The sequence below is a fragment of the Leptopilina boulardi genome, unplaced genomic scaffold (assembly GCF_019393585.1).
Source record: "Leptopilina boulardi isolate dan_hultmark-lab unplaced genomic scaffold, ZJU_Lbou_2.1 LbouV2_38, whole genome shotgun sequence".
NCBI classification, from domain to species: Eukaryota; Metazoa; Arthropoda; class Insecta; order Hymenoptera; family Figitidae; genus Leptopilina; species Leptopilina boulardi.
This window is the reverse complement of record NW_026137951.1, coordinates 3,311,933-3,333,476: the sequence shown is the minus strand read 5'-3', so window position 1 is coordinate 3,333,476 and position 21,544 is coordinate 3,311,933. Positions and strand designations below refer to the sequence as shown.

The 21,544-nt window shown below is 25.3% G+C and overlaps 1 protein-coding gene across 1 annotated transcript in view; it reads left to right on the top strand.

Annotated features, from left to right (window-relative positions):
• The window catches only part of LOC127288124 (uncharacterized), a 75,286-nt gene extending 57,917 nt beyond the window's left edge, over positions 1–17,369 (top strand). Inside the window, exons 3-10 of the mRNA XM_051315391.1 lie at positions 1,970–2,165; positions 2,413–2,626; positions 5,822–6,146; positions 8,831–9,094; positions 10,462–10,980; positions 12,207–13,244; positions 13,310–14,540; positions 14,621–17,369. Of these exons, the coding sequence (XP_051171348.1) occupies positions 1,970–2,165; positions 2,413–2,626; positions 5,822–6,146; positions 8,831–9,094; positions 10,462–10,980; positions 12,207–13,244; positions 13,310–14,540; positions 14,621–14,878 (4,045 nt within the window). The 3' untranslated portion in view covers positions 14,879–17,369. The remainder of the gene's footprint in view (positions 1–1,969; positions 2,166–2,412; positions 2,627–5,821; positions 6,147–8,830; positions 9,095–10,461; positions 10,981–12,206; positions 13,245–13,309; positions 14,541–14,620) is intronic.
• The last annotated feature ends 4,175 nt before the right edge of the window (positions 17,370–21,544 follow it).

Here is a 21,544-nt window from a genome sequence, read left to right as displayed (position 1 = left end):
ATTTATGTAATTAGAGTTAATTTTGCTTCCTCGTTGATGAAGCATTGTAGTCCTTTCGTTTATAAAATTTTTAAACATGGTGAAAACAAATTTTCCTCTATATAGAAACATGTGTGTAACAGGTTTTAATGGATTTGGATAAAATTTGGTAGGCTTATTTATTACATTAATCTCTGCAAAATGAGGAGAGGATTTTTAAAAATACCAAAAAAAAATTTTATCGTCTTTTTTCTAAAAATTTTTTTTTAATTGAAAAAAATTTAAAATAGAAAAATTTAAGGTAACATATATAATGTATTCGTCTTCTTTACATCAAGACGAATCAATTGGTATATATAAAATATAGATTTGATTTAAATTTTAAGAATTAATAAAAATTTGAAAAATCAAAAATTCATGTTTTAGCTAAAAAATTTAGTGTTTTTTTAAATTCAAGTTAATACATAAAATAATTGAATTCCTTGCATTGAAATAAATCGATTCGTATATATAAAGTATATGTTACACCCAAAAAGAATTAAAATTTTCTTAACTTTTAAAAAAATTTAATTAATTTAAATAAGTTTTTAACTCAAAATGTTTTAAATCAATTAATTGATTATAGAAATTCATATAGCTTCCACCACGAGGAAGCAAATTTTTTGATTCACACAATGAGGAAGCAAAATGTTTATAAAATAAACATAAAGGACCCCCTCCTTGTTTTAATTTCATATATTTATTTAAATTTCTAATAATAAATATCTAATTTGATTAATTTTAGAATATTTTTAATTCCTAGTTTTCTAATTTTATTTATTTAATAATAATTAACTAATTTAAATTGTTTAAATTTATTTAATAATTAACTTACCACTGTTGACTTAAAAATTTGAAATATTTCAAGGATATAAAATTGTGAATACAAAGCCTATATTGTAACATGATTTTATAAAATATGAAATATTTTGATAAGAAATTTTAGAAAAAAAAGGAGAAATTCACCGCGAGGAGGAGAACTTTTTTTTCTCTTTCATTTGTCAGACAATTATTTTGAAACTAGGTCAAAGAGTGTATCGTGTACATGAAATATATGTGTCCTTGGTATATGACAAGGGAACATCACTTACACAAAAATATATATGTAAATGTATTTAAAAAACAGAAGCTGAAGAAAGCTTTGAACGTTAAAGAGCAAAAAAAATTACACAAAAGAGGATAACGTTTTCTGTCATTTAGTAAACTACAAACAAAGTTCGCTCTTTTTGTAATATAAAAAAAAAAAAAAAAAAGTATCATTCAAAAGTCTTCTTTTACCATCTCTGCATAATAATGGATATACTATTACATAGAGAATCCATTAGATTTTAAATGTTAACAATATAAGAACAAAAGCATTTCTGATAAATATCAGGCTATTATATTATTTTTTTTTGCGTCTTTTTAAAAAAAAAAAAACATTTTTTTTTCTATATTTATTTAAGAATATTTTTTTTTTATTTTTACTCGATAAAACAATCAGAGAAATGTTTTATTTGAAGCGCAAATTTGATTTAAATAATCGTATATTTGTTTCAATGCCTACTATGCCAATTTATTTGGTGTAGATAAAAATTTTATTTGTTATAAATAAAATTTTTATTTAAATCAAATAAAATTCATTTGTAACAAGTAAATATTTATTTAAAGCAAATAAAAATTTATTTGACTATGAGACAAATATATCTTTTTATACAATTATTTTATTTATTGTTATTATTATTTCCCCTCTCAAAAAAATTATTACTTTTATTATTATTATTATTATTATTATTATTGTTAGTATGATTATTGTTATTATATTGGAGTTTACAGCTTTTGTAAAATGATTTGTATATTTTTTTTGTGAATATTTTTTTCTGATGAACTTTAAAGAGATTGTAAAATTTTATATATTTTTTTTTATTCATATGAGGAATAATAATTATCAATTATAAATATGTAATTTTAGGCACGAGGCCAGAGACATAGTTCGGCATGCTGTCGGGGCCGGTGAGCAGGATGCTGTCCTTTTCACGGGTCAAGGTACTGCAGGTGCATTGCGCACACTTTTACGCCATCTTGATCTCACAACACCCACTGTCGTCTTCGTTGGACCCTTTGAACATCATGGCAATTTAAGGCCCTGGCGAGAATATGGTGTTAAGGTACAAAATATATATATATATATATATATATATATATATATATATATATATATATATATATAAAAGTTTCATTGGTCCAGATAAATTGAAAACGAGAATTTCAATTAATAAAAATTTTTTTTATTTCTTTTTTTAAAACAAATTTTCCAAATTAAACATTCCCTTAAGGAAAATTGTAAAAAAAAAAAAAAAAATAGGGTCTAATAATGTTTTATATTGCAATAAATTTTTTTTTTTGTGTACGCAGATAATTCGAATTAAAGAGACAAGAGAGGGTTTTTTGGACCTCAATGATTTGGAGAGGAAATTGGAGTCAGAGAAAAAGGATAATTCAACGGCACGAATGATTGGTTACTTTAGTGCTGCAAGTTGCATAACAGGTGTTCTTGCTGATGACGTTGCAACGACTTTACTTCTTCGTCAGCATAAAGCACTTAGCATTTGGGATTACACTTCAGCTGGTTAGTTGACGATATCAAAATTATAATTTATTTTATATTATTTATATTGCACTAAAAAGGTAATGATTTAGCAAATTGTGATTATTATTTTTTTTTTTACTCAAAATTTGCTACAGTAAACATAAATATATTTGCTAGTGGAGGATAAAAATTATTTTTATAATTTTTATTATAAAATTTATTTTTATTCGAGTGACAAATTATATAGAGATGTAAAAAAAGGAGGGTAGGAAAAATTAGGGATTCCCCCAAGAGAGAGAGAGAGAGAGAGAGAGAGAGAGAGAGAAAGTAAGCTCTCAAGATATAAAGAAATTTATTTCGAGCAATAAGCCACAGAGACGAGTTTTAAATTCTTTTGGCAGTTGCAATTTTTTTTTTATATATACTTTGAAAATTACAATATATCTTATTTATTAATAATCCTTCTTTGTACGGAAATGACATTGGAAAGAGTAAACAGAATATTTGTAACGAGTTCAAAGAGCACTATTTTTCAACCTCGAGCAACGTTCATTCAAAATTTATACGTTCGCCAATTAAAAACAAATAAAGCAATAATGACTTAATAAATATTTATAAGGAATATTCCATTCATATTCCAAATATATATTGGGAAATATTTATAAGAAATATTTAAAATATTCTATTAGAACATTGGGAATAATAAAGAATATTTGGAATATTTAATTAAAATATTAAGAATAATAAAGAATATTTGGAATATTACATTAGAATATTTGGAATAATAAGGAATATTTGGAGTATTCCATTAGAATATTGGGAATAATAAGGAATATTTGGAGTATTTCATTAGAATATTGGGAATAATAAGGAATATTTGGAGTATTCCATTAGAATATTGGGAATAATAAGGAATATTTGGAATATTTCATTAGAATATTGGGAATAATAAGGAATATTTGGAGTATTCCATTAGAATATTGGGAATAATAAGGAATATTTGGAGTATTCCATTGGAATATTGGGAATAATAAGGAATATTTGGAGTATTCCATTAGAATATTGGGAATAATAGGGAATATTTGGAATATTTCATTAGAATATTGGGAATAATAAGGAATATTTGGAGTATTCCATTAGAATATTGGGAATAATAAGGAATATTTGGAGTATTCCATTGGAATATTGGGAATAATAAGGAATATTTGGAGTATTCCATTAGAATATTGGGAATAATAAGGAATATTTGAATTATTCCTCCAGAAATATTTAATTGTAATATTGAGAAATATTTATAAGGAATATTTAATAATATTGTTGGAATATTTTTAAGGAATATTCCATTCATATTGAAAGAATGTTAAAATGCCTTACCTTTGGTACGTTTCTTTTGGAATATTGATAATAATATTCCATTAGAATATTAAAAGACAATTCCAAAAAAACATGGTACTAATATTCATGTGGAATATTTCAAGAATATTATACCAAGAATATTCCATAATGGGACGTGCCAAGAATATTCATGTGGAATATTTAACAATTATATTCGAATTGAAAATATTCTATAATTATTTTAAATAATTTAATTTATTTTATTTAATGTTCTCCAAAAATAGTCATGAAATATTTATATATTTTTAATATATTTAATGGGAATATTATTAACATATTCCACAAGAATATTTTTATGGTTCAATGAAATTTTAAATATTCCAATGATTTTTTTTTAAATATTCCAAATAAATATTCTAGAGATGGAATATTTTAATATTCCCAATGTTTGGATGGAATATTCCTTTTGGAATATTACCAATTTTTCTGTGGAATATTTAGGAATATTCCTTTATTGTTCCTGGGGAATATTCTTTAGGAAATTTTTACCATTGTTCCAATAGATTATTCCTTAAGAATATTCTTCACGTTTCAATGGAATATTCTTTAGAAATATTCTTAACTTTCCAGTGGAATATTTTCAATTTTCTAATGAAATATTGGGAATATTGTCAATTTTTCAATGGAATATTCTTCAGCAATAAAATTACAATGTTCCAGGGAAATATTTTTTAAGATTATTCCCTCATCCCTTATGAAAATTCCTTATAAGAAAATAATGTTAAAGCTAAAATGTTTTCAGTGTAATATTTTTTGTATAATATTTTCGCGATTATAGGTAATTTTTTATAAGAAATTCATTATAAAAATTTTTTTCCCCAAATAATTATAAAAATATAATTATTAGAGACTCTGTAATGAAATCATTCCAATTTTATAATTATGAAAATGTAATTATAGAAAATAAAATTTTTCACGTGCAAAAATTAAAATATTATAAAATTAAAATTATAAAAATTTAATTACAAAAATTAATTAATTTTGTATTTTACTGATAACTATATGTAGTTTTGTAATATTGTATTTTACTGATAACTATATATAGTTATCAGTAAAATACAAAATTAATTAATTTTTGTAATTAAATTTTTATAATTTTAATTTTTGCACGTGAAAAATTTTATTTTCTGTAATTACATTTTCATAATTATAAAATTGTAATGATTTCATTACAGAGTCTCTAATAATTATATTTTTATAATTATTTGAGAAAAAAAAATGTTATAATGAATTTCTTATAAAAAATTACCTATAATCGCGAAAATATTATACAAAAAACATTATACTGAAAACATTTCAGCTTTAACATTATTTTCTTATAAGTAATTTTCATAAGGGATTGTTCAAGAAGAATATTCCTTAGGAATATTTCCTTATAATTCCAGTGGAATATTCCTTGGAAAAATTCCCTAATTGTTCCAGTAGAATATTTCTTAGAAATATTCCCAATGTTCTGGTAAAATGTTTCTTAGGAATATTTTCAATGTTTCATTGGAATATTGTTGAGTAATATTCCCGACGTTCCAAAGGAAAATTCTCAATGTTTCAATGGAATATTGTTGAGTAATATTCCCGACGTTCCAAAGGAAAATTCTCAATGTTTTAATGGAATATTATTGAGGAATATTCCTGACGCTTTAAAAAGAATATTTCAAATTTTCAAATGGAATATTCCAGGAATGTGAAAGGATTATTCCATTTTTGAATATAATAAAACAAAAAATTGAATAAAATTAATTTTTATATATTCGTAAATGAAAAAAAAAAAAAAAATTTCGATGCGCCTCGGGTATTAATTCTAAATCATAAATGCTTCTTATCTTTACATTTCTCTTTCAGCTCCAAACGTACGAATGGAAATGAATCCTCATCTCCCCGGGGTAGGTGAGACGGCCGTGCATAAGGATGCGATTATTTTTGCTGGCCATAAATTTATTGGAGGTGTACAATCGCCTGGAGTTCTCATAGTAAAACGATCACTCTTAAGGGAGGAATTTGAACATGAAGATATGCGCGATTCACATCGATATCTTCATGATCCAGAATTACGTGAAGAAAGTGGAACTGCCGGTGTTGTTGGGGCAATTCGTTGTGGTCTCGCTATGCAACTCAAGGAAAATGTCACTCCTCAAGCAATTGCTGCAAGACAAGATAAAATCTCCAGGTATAAAATATTGCCCTTCTTTTATAATATAATATTCTTATTTTTTTTCTATTTTTCAAATATTTGAAATTTTATCATTTATCAAAAATCCTCGAATCTGGAAATTGTAATTTTTTTCAGTCAGAATTTTTTTTTTTTTTTTTTTTTTTTACACGATTCCTTTGAATCTAAACAAAAAACCTTTTTTTGTACAGAATTCTAAAAGTATGATTTTTTTTTTAGCTAATTCGTAAAATTAATTCTAATTTAGAAAAATAGTGGAATTACTTATTTATTTTGTAAAAGTTGTGTCAATTTTGAATATTAAATATTGAAACGAATCTGATGGAAGAAGCAATAAACTTTAAGTTTTATATTTATAAAGAGATAGATTTTGTAGTTCAAGGTCAGAGGGTAAGTTAACGATCAAAGGATTCCCTAGAGAAAAATTTAGTTTCTTTTCACTTGGACAATTTGTTATATTTTTCTCTTATTATTATTTTTTTTGTTAGAGGAAGGGCTATTTATATATTTTTTTTTTTTTTGAAATGAGTATTAGAACTGTCCACATCTACTTTTTTCATTATATCATTTATCTCATTTCTTAAATATGCCCCTCCTCTCCTTTTTTTTTCTTAGTGATATAAGAAGAAGCAATTCCGGACTTTTATGTCGAGTGCAAGGTCACATTTTTAAGGGCGTGAACTTCACATTTTATATGTTCATGGTCATTTCCTTTTTTTACGACCGAAAAAAAATGAAATTTCTTTTTTTTTATCTTTGTCATTAATTTAGAAGATAAAAAAATTTTTTTATTTGCTTATAAAATTAATTTTACATTTATTATATTATTCATGTATTTTCAAAATAAAAGTTGTTTTAATTAAATTTTTTAATTTAAATTTTAAAAAATTTTAATTTTATTAAACTATTAATTAAATATAATTTATTAATTAAAGATATATTTTTAGTTATAGAAATACATGTATATATATAAAATATTGACAAATCGATTTAGATTCATTTATAGCATCACATATTCTTCTTCTTTTATATATTTTCTTATCATTTTTTTTTCTTATATATTCTATATTGTAAAAAAAAAATATCCAATAAGTGTGAGACATTCTAAATTTAAAATTACTGTTTGAGATTTTATCAAAGTCAAGGTCATATCTCTCGTAAAAATTATATATATTTTGTCGCGTCTTTCCACGTGTGCGCATATTTTATATATATATATGCCTTTCCTCTCGACTAGATTTTTTTTTTATGACAGAAAAATAGAACAAAATTTTTGACTTTGTCACACTTTTGCTAAAAATATATATATAATATAGTGAAAAATTGAGGGAAGGATCCAAGGAGCTATATATATATTTGAAATTCTCTTGATTAGAGGCGTAAAAAAGGAACTTAATGAAGTGAAAATTTAAGGTCGAGAAATTGCCAATGATTCCACTGACCCTGTGGGATTTAACGATGATGCTTTCGACTTTAATGATGTTAAATTACAACTGTGTGCGAATAGGCCGGGAGAAAAATATATATGTCGAAAGACTTTCTTATTGTCGATATTTTTTTTTTTTTTTTAATTAAAAAAAAAGCTTATTTCCTCCTTTCAAAAGGACCTTTATTTCTTCATGGAAATAGATTTAGATAAAAATTATATAATAAATATAGATAGTAAAATAAAATAGATAATCAAATTCAAATAATTATTTATCAATTTTAATTTTATTAAATTATTAAATTATTAATTGCGAATAATTAGTTGATTAATTAATAAATCAGACAAATTTAATGATCCAAAAGAAACCAATTAATTTCGAGAAAAATTTAAAAAAAAATGTACTATTTTAACAAATATTAAATGATAACAAAATGTCTTTATAATAGGAAATATATATATAATAAATAATGGAATGTGATTATTGATATCGTGATTTGTGAAAGTGAATTAAATTCCGTTTTTTTTTTGGTCTTCAAGATTCCATTAATTGAATAATTTTTTTTTTGCAAGCTCTCCGCACCTTTCGTTGGCTTATCTCTCGGAAGATATTCCATCTTGAGAGCTAATAAAGGTCGTTTATTTCCGCTGTCGTATAATTATGAGAACTTGTTTAGTTCTCGCGGTACTTTCGCTTTTATATATGCCGGCAAAAAGTAGTGATGTAAAATATAAGGAAATATTCATCAGACGTATTACTATTGAAAAAGATATTATAATTCCTCTTTTTTTTTCAACCGCACACTTCTGGTTTTTGAACTCTTTTCAATTCCCTCGATGAATATAATAATAAAATTATTATTGAAACAAGGAAGTTCCTTATTAATTTTTGAAAATTATTTCAATAAACAAAAATCTTATTATTAAATTATTTTCAATTTCAAATTTGTTTTATTATAAATATATTGTTTTGTTAATAAAATTATAATTTATTAATAAGTCTAATAATTTATCAAATATAATAATTTATTAACTAAAAAATGAGTTTTTAATAATTAAAAAAATTTTAATTTTTAAAATTTAGTTGGTTTTTTTATTTAAAAAAATTTTTTTGCAAAAAAATGATGTGTAATTTGGAAAATATATAAGTTAATTTGTTTTCTAACAGATGAATTGCAATAAATAAGAAAATATTGGAGTTTATGTAAAAGATATATACATGTATATTTATATTACTGCAATTTCTCATTTTCAGACAAGTTTTGGCTCACGTGAGAACGATTCCAGAACTAATATTACTTGGCAGCACGTCACAAAACGTAAAAAGATTGCCCATTTTTTCATTCATGGTCCGACATCCACGTGGTACATTTCTTCATCATAATTTTGTTTGTGCCGTTTTAAATGATGTTTTTGGGGTGCAAGCACGTGGTGGATGCGCTTGCGCGGGTCGATATGCTCACGACCTCATGGGAATAGATGAAAAACTTGCCAAGGAATATGAAGCCGTTCTTGAAAGGTAAATTTTACCCCCCCCCCAATTAAAAAATTTTTAATTTTTTTCCTTTGTACACTGAAACCTCTCTAAAAATTGGTATTTTTCTTATTTTTAACGAGGTTCCACTGTATTATTTTTATTTCAAATATTTTTCTCAATTTCCCCTAATTTTTAATTAATTAATATAATAATTAATATTAATAATAATTAATTATATTAACAATAATTAATTATATTAATTAATAATAATTAGTAATAATAATAATAATTAATTATAATATTTAATATTAATAACAGTAATTAATTCATAACTAATATTCCAGGTGTGCTAAGATATAAATTAATACTATTGGAATCATTTTTTAATTTTTTCCAAAATTACAGTGATACCTCTCTAACTGGATATTAAACTTTTAGGAATTTTTACTGATTTTTCCTTTAAAGAAAAAATAGTTTTACGTAATTAATATAAAAAAGTTGAAAAAAAAAATTTTTTTTTATTTAAATAAAAAATTAGAGGTTTTATGAACGTGGAAAAAAATGGATTTATGTATTTCGCTATTGCGGAGATATATACAGGAAACGCATAACCACGCGATGGTTATTGTATTTTTCGAAGAGTTGTATTACTCTAGCGGAAGTGCATAATAAAACACGCAACTCTGCTTCGATTGCGACTATATATGTTGTTTAAACATTTTGTATACAGAATCTTTACATGACGTTAGTTTATGAAAAAAAAATTGATTACCTCCATTCATTCTGAAAATAAAAAAATATTCTCTTTCCTTAAACGAAAAAGTCGTTTAAAAAAAAACAACTCAACGTCATATATATTTAATATTTATGACTTGCGTAATATTTCAATAATTAAAAAAAATATATATATATATAGGTATTCTAATTGAATTCTTTCGAAGATGATTTTCTAATGTTCACGAATTTTTATTTTTGTAAAATTCTTGAAAAAATATAATTAATTTTTTCTTGCTGATAAATTTTGTCGAGTCTCTTATAGATGTTTGCAAAATAGAAAAAAAAATTCATTTCATTCAAATAATTGGTTATTGAAATAAATATTTAAAAATAATTTTTGTAACACAAATAATTGAATTATTTGAATCAATAATTTTTGTATTTGAAAGAAATATCATTTAATTGACTCAAAAAATTATTTGGTTCAAGAAAATATTTATTTGATAATAAAATAACGGATTATTTGAATCAGAAAATTTTTTTTTTTCAGTGTATTATCGAATCAAAATAAATAAATTGATAAATATTTACTACAAAAATAATAAAAAATAATATTGAAGTTCATAAACCTAAACCGGTCTTTGTATGATAAATCTCATTTAAATGTAAATTTCTCTCTCTCTCTCTTTTAGTGGTGGTGATGACGTCAAAGAAGAATCGAACGCCGAAGCTCTTCGACCTGGTTTCGCTCGTTTATCCTTTCCTTATTTCATGTCCGAGGCGGAAGTTGCATTTGTCCTTGAGGCCTTAAAAATGGTTGCCACTGAAGGTTGGAAATTATTACCTCAATATGTTCTTAATCCTGATACTGGTGAATGGAGACATCATACAAATAGTGTTTTTAAAGAGAGAAAATGGCTTGGCGCCATAAGATACACAGATGGAAAAATGAATGCAACCGAGAGACGTGTCTCTGGTTCAGGTGTATTTCCTCAGAGTCATAGCGATTGCTTGCAGACTGCTAGAAATATTTTCAATAAGGCAAGAAAAATGGCTCAAAGATATCCATTACAAATTGATCATTCAGTAATTTTTAATGAAAAAGCCGAGAGTCTTCGTTGGTTTATATTGCCAAATGAGGCGCAGGATCTTCTTCTTGGAAATTCACAAAATGTCAAACAACACGTACCTTTCGATCCAACATTTTACAAGTGAGATGATAATAATAATAATAATTTTGTTTTTAATATTTCACGGTGCGCCAGAGAAGGAGGTTTAAATAAAAATGAATTGTCACTTAAAAATTCTTTTTGATTATGGTTCTAAAATGAATAAAAAACTTTTCTCAATAGGTTTTAAAATCAGCTTACATGCCCAATTTAAAACAAATTGAGTTTTAAATATTTAAAAATAGTGTTTTATGAGGAACCAGAATTTATTTAATGTATATAGATAATAGATGTTTTAGATTTAAGTTCATATAAATTTATTAACAATGAAATTTTCTTGTTTCGTTTTTATATTTATGCATTAAAAGTGTCGAACGGTATCTGAAATTCTTTGGCAAGAAGAGAGCTTTAATTATCGCTCTGAACGTGAAATAGTATTGATTTGAAAATACTTTTTTCTCGAAACACGAACACTTTTAACAAAATCAGCCAAAATCCTCATCTTATAAATTTCCTAAATCCAAAAGACTGTACGAATCCATAGAAAAACATGGTTACAAAACAAAAAGTAGAAAAGTAATCTAATAACAGCTGCGACTTTGTGCGCCCTGCATGCTGCTGCCATCTGACGGCGGCAGGAGGTAATGAACCCCTCATTATATTACTTTTCGTTTTGCAATCGTGTTTTTGTATGGATTCGTATAATCTTTCGGATTTAGGAAATTTATATAAGATAAGGATCTCTAGCTGCTTTTGTAAAAAGTGTCCGTCTTTCGAGAAGAAAGTATTTTAAAATCAATGTTTATCATTTTCACGTTTATTGCCGTTCAGGTTAAAGGTCTCTTCTTGCCAAAAAATTTCAGAGACCATTCGACTCTCTTAAATAAATTTTGTCACTCTTAAAATCGTTCTTTTAACATTATAATTTAATTTTTTAAAATTGGACACAAACACTACAGCAATATAATTATTTATATGTAAAATTGAAAAAAAGTAATTATTTTATCATTTATTACAGTATTTATTAGATTAAATAAATTCTGATTTCCCATAAAACACTGTTTTTATATAAAAACTCAATTTTATTTAAATCGGGCACGTAAACTGATTTTAAAAACTATTGAGAAATGTTTGTTATTCATCTAAGAATCATAATCAAAAAGAATTTTTAAGTGCCAATTCTATTTTTATTTAAACCACCTTCTGGCGCATTGTGATTTTTTTTAATAAGGTTTTTGACAATAATTTTTCGATTTTTTGATTTTTAGACTCGCTGGTCATGCATTTTTTGATACGACGCCAATTTCATCAGCCCCCTCGTACGTATCGAATGTATTCGCAATGAGAAGATTGAATAGCGATGTACCACGTTCGGGAAATCCACCAGTGTCACCAATTTCATTGAGGCATCGAAGTCTACCGGCATTGCCAAGCGATGGAAAAAATGGCAAATATAAACTTCGAATAAATGATGTTGACGATGATGATGTATTATTATCTTCGAAAAGTGGACAAAAATCACCGGCCACATGTCCGGGTTCACCAATGCCAAGTGTGAGATTCGCCGTTGGTGAAGTTGTTTCATCAGGAGCTGTTGGAATGTTAGGAACAACACCAACAGTCGCTAGATTAATAGCAAGTGAGCAAAATTTAGGTAGCGATACGACATATGTCGCAAGAACAAGATGCAATTCCCTGGGCAGTAGTAGTGGATGTCGATCAACGTCAGGTGGTAAAACATCACCTGTACCAATACCCCTGAGTCCACAAACATTGGCAAGTTTAGGAATTGCGAATAATACAATTTCACAATCGAGATTTCGTCATTGTAGCTGTAGTAGTCAAACTGATTTGAATAATGGATCATTTGATTCGGACGCTGCTGGTTCACCAAATAGATCATCATCATCTCTTGGTCATGTGCCAATTTATTCATGTTCGTCATCAATTGATTCAAATGTCATTAATGCATCGTCACGTCATGGTCGATCATCACCTGTACCATCGAATGTTAGTCAAAGTTCAGAGGATGATCTTCGTGCTTATCTTAAGGAAGTGACTAAGGAACTTGCCACTGAAATTAAATCCGAAATACGTGAAGTCATCTCAAAAGTTGATGATGTTCTCTCTGAAACTAATACTTGCGAGACAACGCCACAACATCAATCGAAACAACAACATCAACAACATGATTCATTTTCAGCTAGCGATATTGCTGAATATTTAATGGAATTTTCAAAGGAGATGGCCAGCGAAGTCAAATCAGAAATTAGATGTATGGTCAATTCTGTCGATGGACTTCATAGGTGAGAATTTTTATTTTTTATTTGTATTCCTAATTCCTAATGAAAAAAAAAAAAAATTTTCCCAGGTACTCACCAGACGATAGATCATCATCCGAATGTGCATCTCCAGCTGAAAGAAGACGAATTGTTTTGCCCACATCGACGCGTCCTCGAACACCGGTAATTTTGGGAAAACTTGGCGAACTCAGTCAACAGGATAGTAAAATGTCCAGTGAATGTTCATCCGACGAGACTGTGATATATGTTGTAAAATCAAATACTGGCGATGGTGAGAAAAATACCGACGAAGATGACATCGATGATGACGACGTTGATCATGAGGAACACAATGAACCTGAAAAAGCATTACCCAAAATCTATTCAGCAGTGAATTCGGTCAGTTCACAGGACAGTGGAATAAATCTTTCATTTCATGAGAACGATAAATCAGGTGAATCACCGGAAATTGGTCGTAGCAGTAGCGCTGAATCAAATTCCAATGGTTATTCAAGAAGACCACCACCACGTCTTACAATCAATACGGGAATAAATTTCACTAAACAAGTTCGATTAACAAATGATGATCTCTCTGAAGATGAAGAGGCATTTCTTCTTTCAGAAAGTTCAGGTCAAGAAGGTGAGGATGATTCAAAAACTGAAAATGGAATCAATACAGTGCAATCATTGTGGCATTGTTCACCGAAAAATGTTTGGAAACCAGTTGTTGCAGCAATGCAAGAATTTGAAATGATCAAGGACAACGATAGAGTTCTTGTTTGTTTATCATTGGGTGGACGTAATTCATTGGCGCTTGTTCATACTCTTCATCAATATCAATTTTATGTACGTTCAAAGGGAATTGATTTTGAAATTGGCGTTGCCGCTGTTGATGATACAAGATACGATCCACTTGAATCAATGTCCTATCTTAAGGCATTGGATGTACCCTATTTTTATGAGGAAATAATAAATTCCAATACTAGTCAGGAGAATAATGATGACGATGATTCTATATCAAATGGACCCTGTAATTTTTGTGATAGGTCAACACGTGGAAAACTCTATTCAGTTGCAAAGAAACATAATTACAATGTTCTTGCACTTGGACAAAATTTAGATGATTTAACTGAAGGTTTTCTTGCCACTGTTTTTCATAGTGGTAAATTAAGAACAATGAAAGCTCATTACAATATTCGCGAGCAAGAATTAAGAGTTATTAGACCATTTGTTTATGTCAGCGATAAAGCGTTGAGACAATTTTTCGAAAGCAAAAAACTTCCCCTTTTTCGTGAAGCTGGTAATGAAGATGCACTTCAGGTAAAAAAAAAATTCAATTAGCTTAGAAAATTTACAAAATTTTGAAATGAAAATGATTTTTTTTTTTTTTTTATTTCTAGAAACGACAACGAAATGAGGAACTGATCACACGTCATGAGCAATCTTATCCACGTTTATATTGGTCCCTACGATCTGCGTTGAGACCATTGATAGCGGCTAGAGTTCAAAGTAGCGATAATCAACAACAAATTAATCAGGAAAAAAAACGACAACAATTCAGAAGAACTAGAACAAATTCTTTTAATTCTTCACCAATAGTTAATACATCAAGAAGATCTGAGGATAGCGAGGAAACTGACGAAGAACCCATTGTTTGAGAATAATTATCATCATCTTCAAAAAAAAAAAAAATCAATGGAAATTCTACCGGTAAATTTATTCTTTATGATAAATTCATTGAAGAAAATAATTTTTCTCATATTTCTTTTTAATAGTTAATTCTTCAGAATTAATATCAGAATATTGAAAAATTAATAATTCATTTCAAAATAAACTAGAGTTCGAAAAATAATTCTTTTTAGAAAAAAGACTCTTATAGAAAATATTAAAAAAAGAAACAATTTTTTGTTTTTGAATTTCTTTTGAAGAATTAAATTTTCAAAAAAAAACTTTAAAAACCAAAAGGGATTTAGAGAAACAAATTTTTTAGATTAATTTTGAGAATTAGATTCTTTCAAGAAGATAATTTCAAAAATTGATATTTGATTTAATTTTTGCCAAATGGCTGAGAAAATTGACAATACTTATTTCATTTGAAAAATGAAAAAAAAAAAAATGCGAGGCACGCACAAACGCTCTCTCGATACTCGCTTCACGCATAAAATATAAATATATTTTGAACTCGTCGTCGTTGTCCTCGCTACATTCCGCTCGTTTTGAGTTGAAAAAGTGAAGCCATCATAAATTTTTTTATATAGAAGTACTTAATTCACTCATTATTATTATTACTTCACTAATTCATTTGATAATAAATAATAATCTTCATTTTTTTTACGACTGAGTAAAATTTGACCAGTGTCTTTTACATTAAAAATTAGTAAAAAAAAAAAAAAAATTATTGTGATAAACTTTTACTATTGAAGTGATATTAATTTTTCTTATTCGCATTGTTCTTTTTTTTATAATTTTATAATCTATTAATGTTAATGGGTTTGGGAAATTTAAAATATGATAAATAGATATCTATAAATTCTTTATATATATGAAAAGAAAATTAATTTTGGCGAAATTGATGGCACATGAATAACTTGTTCTAGATCATTTTTTTGTCGTCGTTTTTTTTTTTAAGACGAATCCTCATTCCATTGACTCATCTCTTTTTTTTTGGTTCGTTTAAAACAGACTGAGACACTTGAGGGTTCACCTGACTGAGATGTTGTATACTCAGAGGATAGTTTTTTTTTTAAAGTAATTTATATCGAAAAATTTTCAAAGAAATATTTTTTATGTCTTTTATTTTAAATTTTCAAGTAAAGAAAACTTTTTTTCTCTACAAAAATATTATTTTTTTCCAAACTTTGTTTTTGAGTGTACAACAAGTAGAACTTATTAATTGTTTATAGAGTGTGACAGGGAGTGTCGATTGTAGCAAAAACTCGGCAAAAAAAAAAAAAATTGGTCCATTTTGAGAATACGTGACCAAATAAAACAACACAAATTTACAACTATATATATATATGCTTTCTATACACTGCCGATTTTACGGTAGACAAAGACACTTTCTTTTTCTTGTATAATTTCAAAAAAAAAAAAAAAACAAAACAAAACCCAAAAAAGAAACAAACAAGTGATCTTTTTTTTCATAAATTCCAAATTGCGATACGTGTTCGATATTTTCCAAAGAGATTCGATATTTTTATACTCTGAAATAGCAAAACAAAAAAAAAAAAAAAACGAAACAGAGTTTTTACGGGGGAGGATTTTCTCAATTTTTCTTTTTGGAATAGAAATAAAATTTTGTACATATATGTAAATGATTTATTATTATATAGATTCGATAAAGAGATCAATTGTGAAATTTCTCATCCCCCATTCATGATAAAAAAAAAAGAAATGTGTAAGAGGAAAATTTTTTGACTTTGCAATATTGTTGCACTGCCATAATACCAAAAAAAAAAAAAAAAAAAAAATGTCTTAAAACACTGGACAAATCGGAAAATTTTTTCTGAAATTCTTATCTTTTTTATATATCTAACGATTATTTCTCCTTGTGATCATGGAATAATCGAACACGTTAGCATATTTTATATCACAAAAAAAATGTATGTTTGTAAGTATGATGTCAAATTTTGTATATTTATCTATACATATATATATATTACACACTCATGACGTTTACTCGAAAATACACCAAAATTTTTGTAATGAGTTTCGCTCCCCTTCTTTAAAAAAAAAATAGAGGAAACTTTTCAAAAATCTCGGGTTAAAATTACCCAAAGGAGAAGAAAAAAAAACCGAGGTTGACAAAAAAAATGTCCAGTAACGTTACTTTTCTTGTATATATAAAAAAAAATTTGTTAATAGAAAAGTATCGTTTATTTTGTCTGGACAATAAAAAAAAAAAACAAAAAAAAAAAAAACAAAAAGAAAACTAAACTTTGCTCAGAAGTCTCTGTATCTAGGAAAAAATTTTTTTTTTGTAGATTGTAGAATTAATTATATAGATGGTTAAAAAAAAATTTCCTGCTCTTTGTGCAAATTTTGTCAGGATATTATAGTTACGTCAAAGAACATGTATACTAGCTTGCCATCAATGTTGCATGTCTGTTGAAAAAAAAAATATATATATATATATATATATATAAGAAACATCGTAGAGGGTTACGAAAAAAAACACTGTATATATAATACTGTCTACTGATATTCTTATATAAAAAAAATTATTTTGACTTTTGATAAGTCAATTCAAAACTGTAAATGTCTACGTATTTATTATTGTGACCATATACTTATCTATATATTATGGTTTTTGACACTAAATGTAAATGAAGTCTGAGAAAGTTCTCAAACACCTGTTTTTGTTGCATAAATTTTTTTCAATTTTTGATTTGAAAAAAAAAAGGAAAACATTATTTTTTCTTTAACTTTATTTTTTTTCTCTTCACTTGCTTCTTTCTTTTCTCTACTTTTTATTGTTCTCTTCTTTTGAGGGACAAAAAATTATTTTCTTAATTCTACTCTTTAAGTAATTATTTTAAAATAAAAGTAAAAAAAAAAAAAAAAATTGAAAATGAATAAAAAGAATACAGTGAAAAAAATAAAGAAATAAGAAAAGAATGAAGCGAAGATATAAAAAAGAAAGTGAAAGAAAAATTTAAAAATAGACGAGTAAGGAAATAAAAATGATATACGATAAATAAGCAATAAAAGAAATAGATAAGTGAAAAAAATAATTTTAAAAAGGAATATCAAATATCCGAAAAAAAGTGAGAGATAAAATGAAAAAAAAAAGAAAGTAAAGCCCCGTATATTAAATAGTAATAATTTTATCGGGATCTATATATAAAAAAAAATATATAGAAAATAAGTGAATGTGAAAATGAATGGAAGATATTGAAAATATTTTTCAAAGATATTTGAGAAAATCGACAAATACTTATTATATCAGAGACTTGGATAAAAATTTCTCTTTTTGTTTGTTTGTTTTTTTTTTGTAAATAAATATAAAAAGTTTGCGGTATCCTGTATATGCGCGTAATTATTTAGTTTTAAAAGATTTTGGATTTTATAAAAAAAGAAAAGCGAATCTGCGATACTTGTCTCTTTTTTGTACAATGTACAAAAAATATTTTTAGGGTTGGGAGGGTGACACTATTTTTCACAAGCAAGGTACTCGATACTGCAAACAAATTTTTTTTTTTTTCTCGAGTATTTAGAGAATTATAAATCGAATAACGCTCTTGTATCCTCTTGAGAATACATTGCACACGTAGATTCAGCTTTATCGATTTTCGTTTAGTCTATAGGCATTGCAACTCTGTAATACTAATTAATGTTAAAAGGTTACTAAAGTCCTAAGTGATTGATTATATATTATATATATATTCCAGATCGAGCAAGAAACTTTAAAGGAACTGACAAATAATAATCCAATATATTTATCCCGATCACAATTTATTTGGAAAAAAAATTAATATTTTTTATTTAAAGAAGTATTTATTTTTTAAAATAGTATTGGATTTAATAATTTTTTTTAGTCTATAAAAAAATAAATTCATAAAATAAATTTCAAAATGTCAGTAAAAGTTTGTGAATCGTTAAAAAAATTGTATTGTGTAGTTTTCCCCTTCCATATATATATATATATATTATTGTTGAAGTGGAAAATATATTTTTAACTCGATCTGTGTGGCCATATATAGAGAATATTATAAGGCCGAACTGTACAATCAAAAAAGAAAAAAAAAATGAAAAAAAAACCGATATAAGATTTGGATATATAATTTTAAGTGGAAACATTTTTCATTCGAGTAACATGACGTTGAACAAAAAAAAATTCTTCAACTTAAAATAATAATAATAATAATAATTTATAGCCAGAATTATTCGGTATTTTTATAATAAAAGAAAAATAAATAAATTGTTGAATACGCCGTGTTGCTTGAATTTCTATTTCCAATAATAATATATAACTCTTTCAAAAAATGTTTTATTTGCGCAAAACAATTTTTGAAAGAGTTTTTTTTTCAATTATCTTCATAATACACAATATATAATTATCGCTGTTTTTTTTTTAATTTTTATGCCAGCATGATGTTATTTACGAAATGACGATGTGAAAAGAAGCAATTTTTTTTAGATGTTATATATGTAAAATAAGTTCTTTTTTTCTGAATGCGTAAACATTCGTTGAGAAAAACGAATGAGAAAATGACGAGATGAATGTGACATTTTTATGTAGAATTTTTTTTTTTTTTTTTTTTAATTAAAAATCTTAAAAATTTTTTTTTTTTATTCGTATTTATATATCGCAGATGGAGCGAATTGTTTTCGTATAACTGGATATATTATCTACGAATTATTATTATTAATTAATAGATCTTATATTTTCTGAGAGTTACAAGAGAGTATATTGTTATTGTAAAGTTATGTAAGTTTATTTATCGCTAATAAAAAAAAAATCTTAATAAAAATGTCCTGTTTGTTTTTTATTAGAAAACATTTCTCTTCATTTCTTTTAAAGAAACACTTTGTATTTTATTTCATTAACTAGCAAAATTAAACGCGCGCAAGCGCGCCAAATTGAGTATTTAATTGTTTGTTATAAAGAAATTAAAGATTAATATTATCAATAATAATTTAATTTATTAGAATATTATTACATATTAAATAATAATAATGAAAATTATATGTTTACAGGCCTCGGATTATACGACTTTTTTCCGACTTTTTTCAAAAATACGACTTTTATCGACTTATTTTAATAAAATGAGACATTTTTTTTTACATTTGAAAAAAAATGTAAATAAAATACATTTTTTAGTATAAAATGTAGATCTTCTTCAGATCTTCTTCAATTCAATTATTTAACAAATTTTGAACTAAAATGATTCTTCACTAAATTAATTATTTTTAATAATTTTAATGAAATACATCACAAATTCAATTATATCAAAATTATTTTTCAATTAAAATTTTTATGAAATTTAACAATTGTTTATAATTTAAAAAAAAATCATATAATAAAATTGAATTATTTTTTAAAAATTTCAATTCAAAATAAACTAAAATTCAATTATTACCCGAAATTTTAATTCAAAATCAATTAAAAATCCAATAATTATCCAAAATTTTCAATTTAAAATTTAGTTATTTACCAAGTTTTCAATTTAAAATGAAATAAAATTCAATTATTTTCTAAAATTTCTATTCAAAATTAATTATTCAAATTTTCAATCAAAAATGAACTTAAATTAAATTATTATCCAAAATTTCAATTAAAATTCAATTATTTCCCAAAATTTTCAATTCAAAATGAAATTAAATTCAATTATTTTCCAAATTTAAAATCAAATAAAATTTCATTATTCTCAAAAATTTGAATTCAAAATTAATTGAATTTTCAATAATTTGAACTTAAAAGCATCTCAAATTTAATTATTTCTAAAATTATCCATCGAAAACATTTTTTTTGAAATTTAATAATTTCAATTATAACTCTAAGGAAATTCAATTATTTTTAACTATTTTAATAATATTCTTTGAAAATTCAACTATCTGAAACCATTTTTCAATTAAAAATGATTTTCAAATTATTGTATTTTGTCCGCATTTTCTAATAAATTTTTAGTGAAATCATCTAAAATTTTAATTAAAAATCACTTAAAGTTTCAATTAATTTCAAAAATCTCAATTTTAAATCTTTGAAAATTCAATTAAATTTAAAAAATGTTTTCCAAAAATTGTTTGATAAATTATTTTTAGTTCTGTAAAATTTAATAATTGTTTGAAAATTAACAATATCTTTTGAAATTTAATTATTTCTAAAAATTTCAACTTTAACCCTTCGAAAAGGATTATTATTAAAAAAAAATTTTTTTATTTAAAAATCTGTAAAATTTTTTTGTTAAAATAAAAAACAAATCCACTTTTTTTTGGAATATAAATCGACTAAAACGACTTTTTTGTGTCTTTAAGTTGATTCTTGGCCTGTGTTTTTATAATTAATATTTAATAGGTATTCGTTGGCCCCTGGTACCTTAAAAATTAATTTTTAAAAATAAATTTTTTTCAAATTACTATCTTGTACGAAATTTCCTGGCGCATCTTTTTTCTCATCATAAATTTTTTGTATTTGTATACAATTTTTGAATCAATATACAACTTTAAAAAAAAATTTCGTTGGTAAACATTGTGTACTTCAGCTTCGTGAATTGAATTTTCGAATTTGGATTTTTAAAGAAACTTATTCCGAAATTTGGAAACAGAATTATACAATTTTGGCAAAAATGAGAAAAAGAATTGTCAAAATTTGACACGTCATA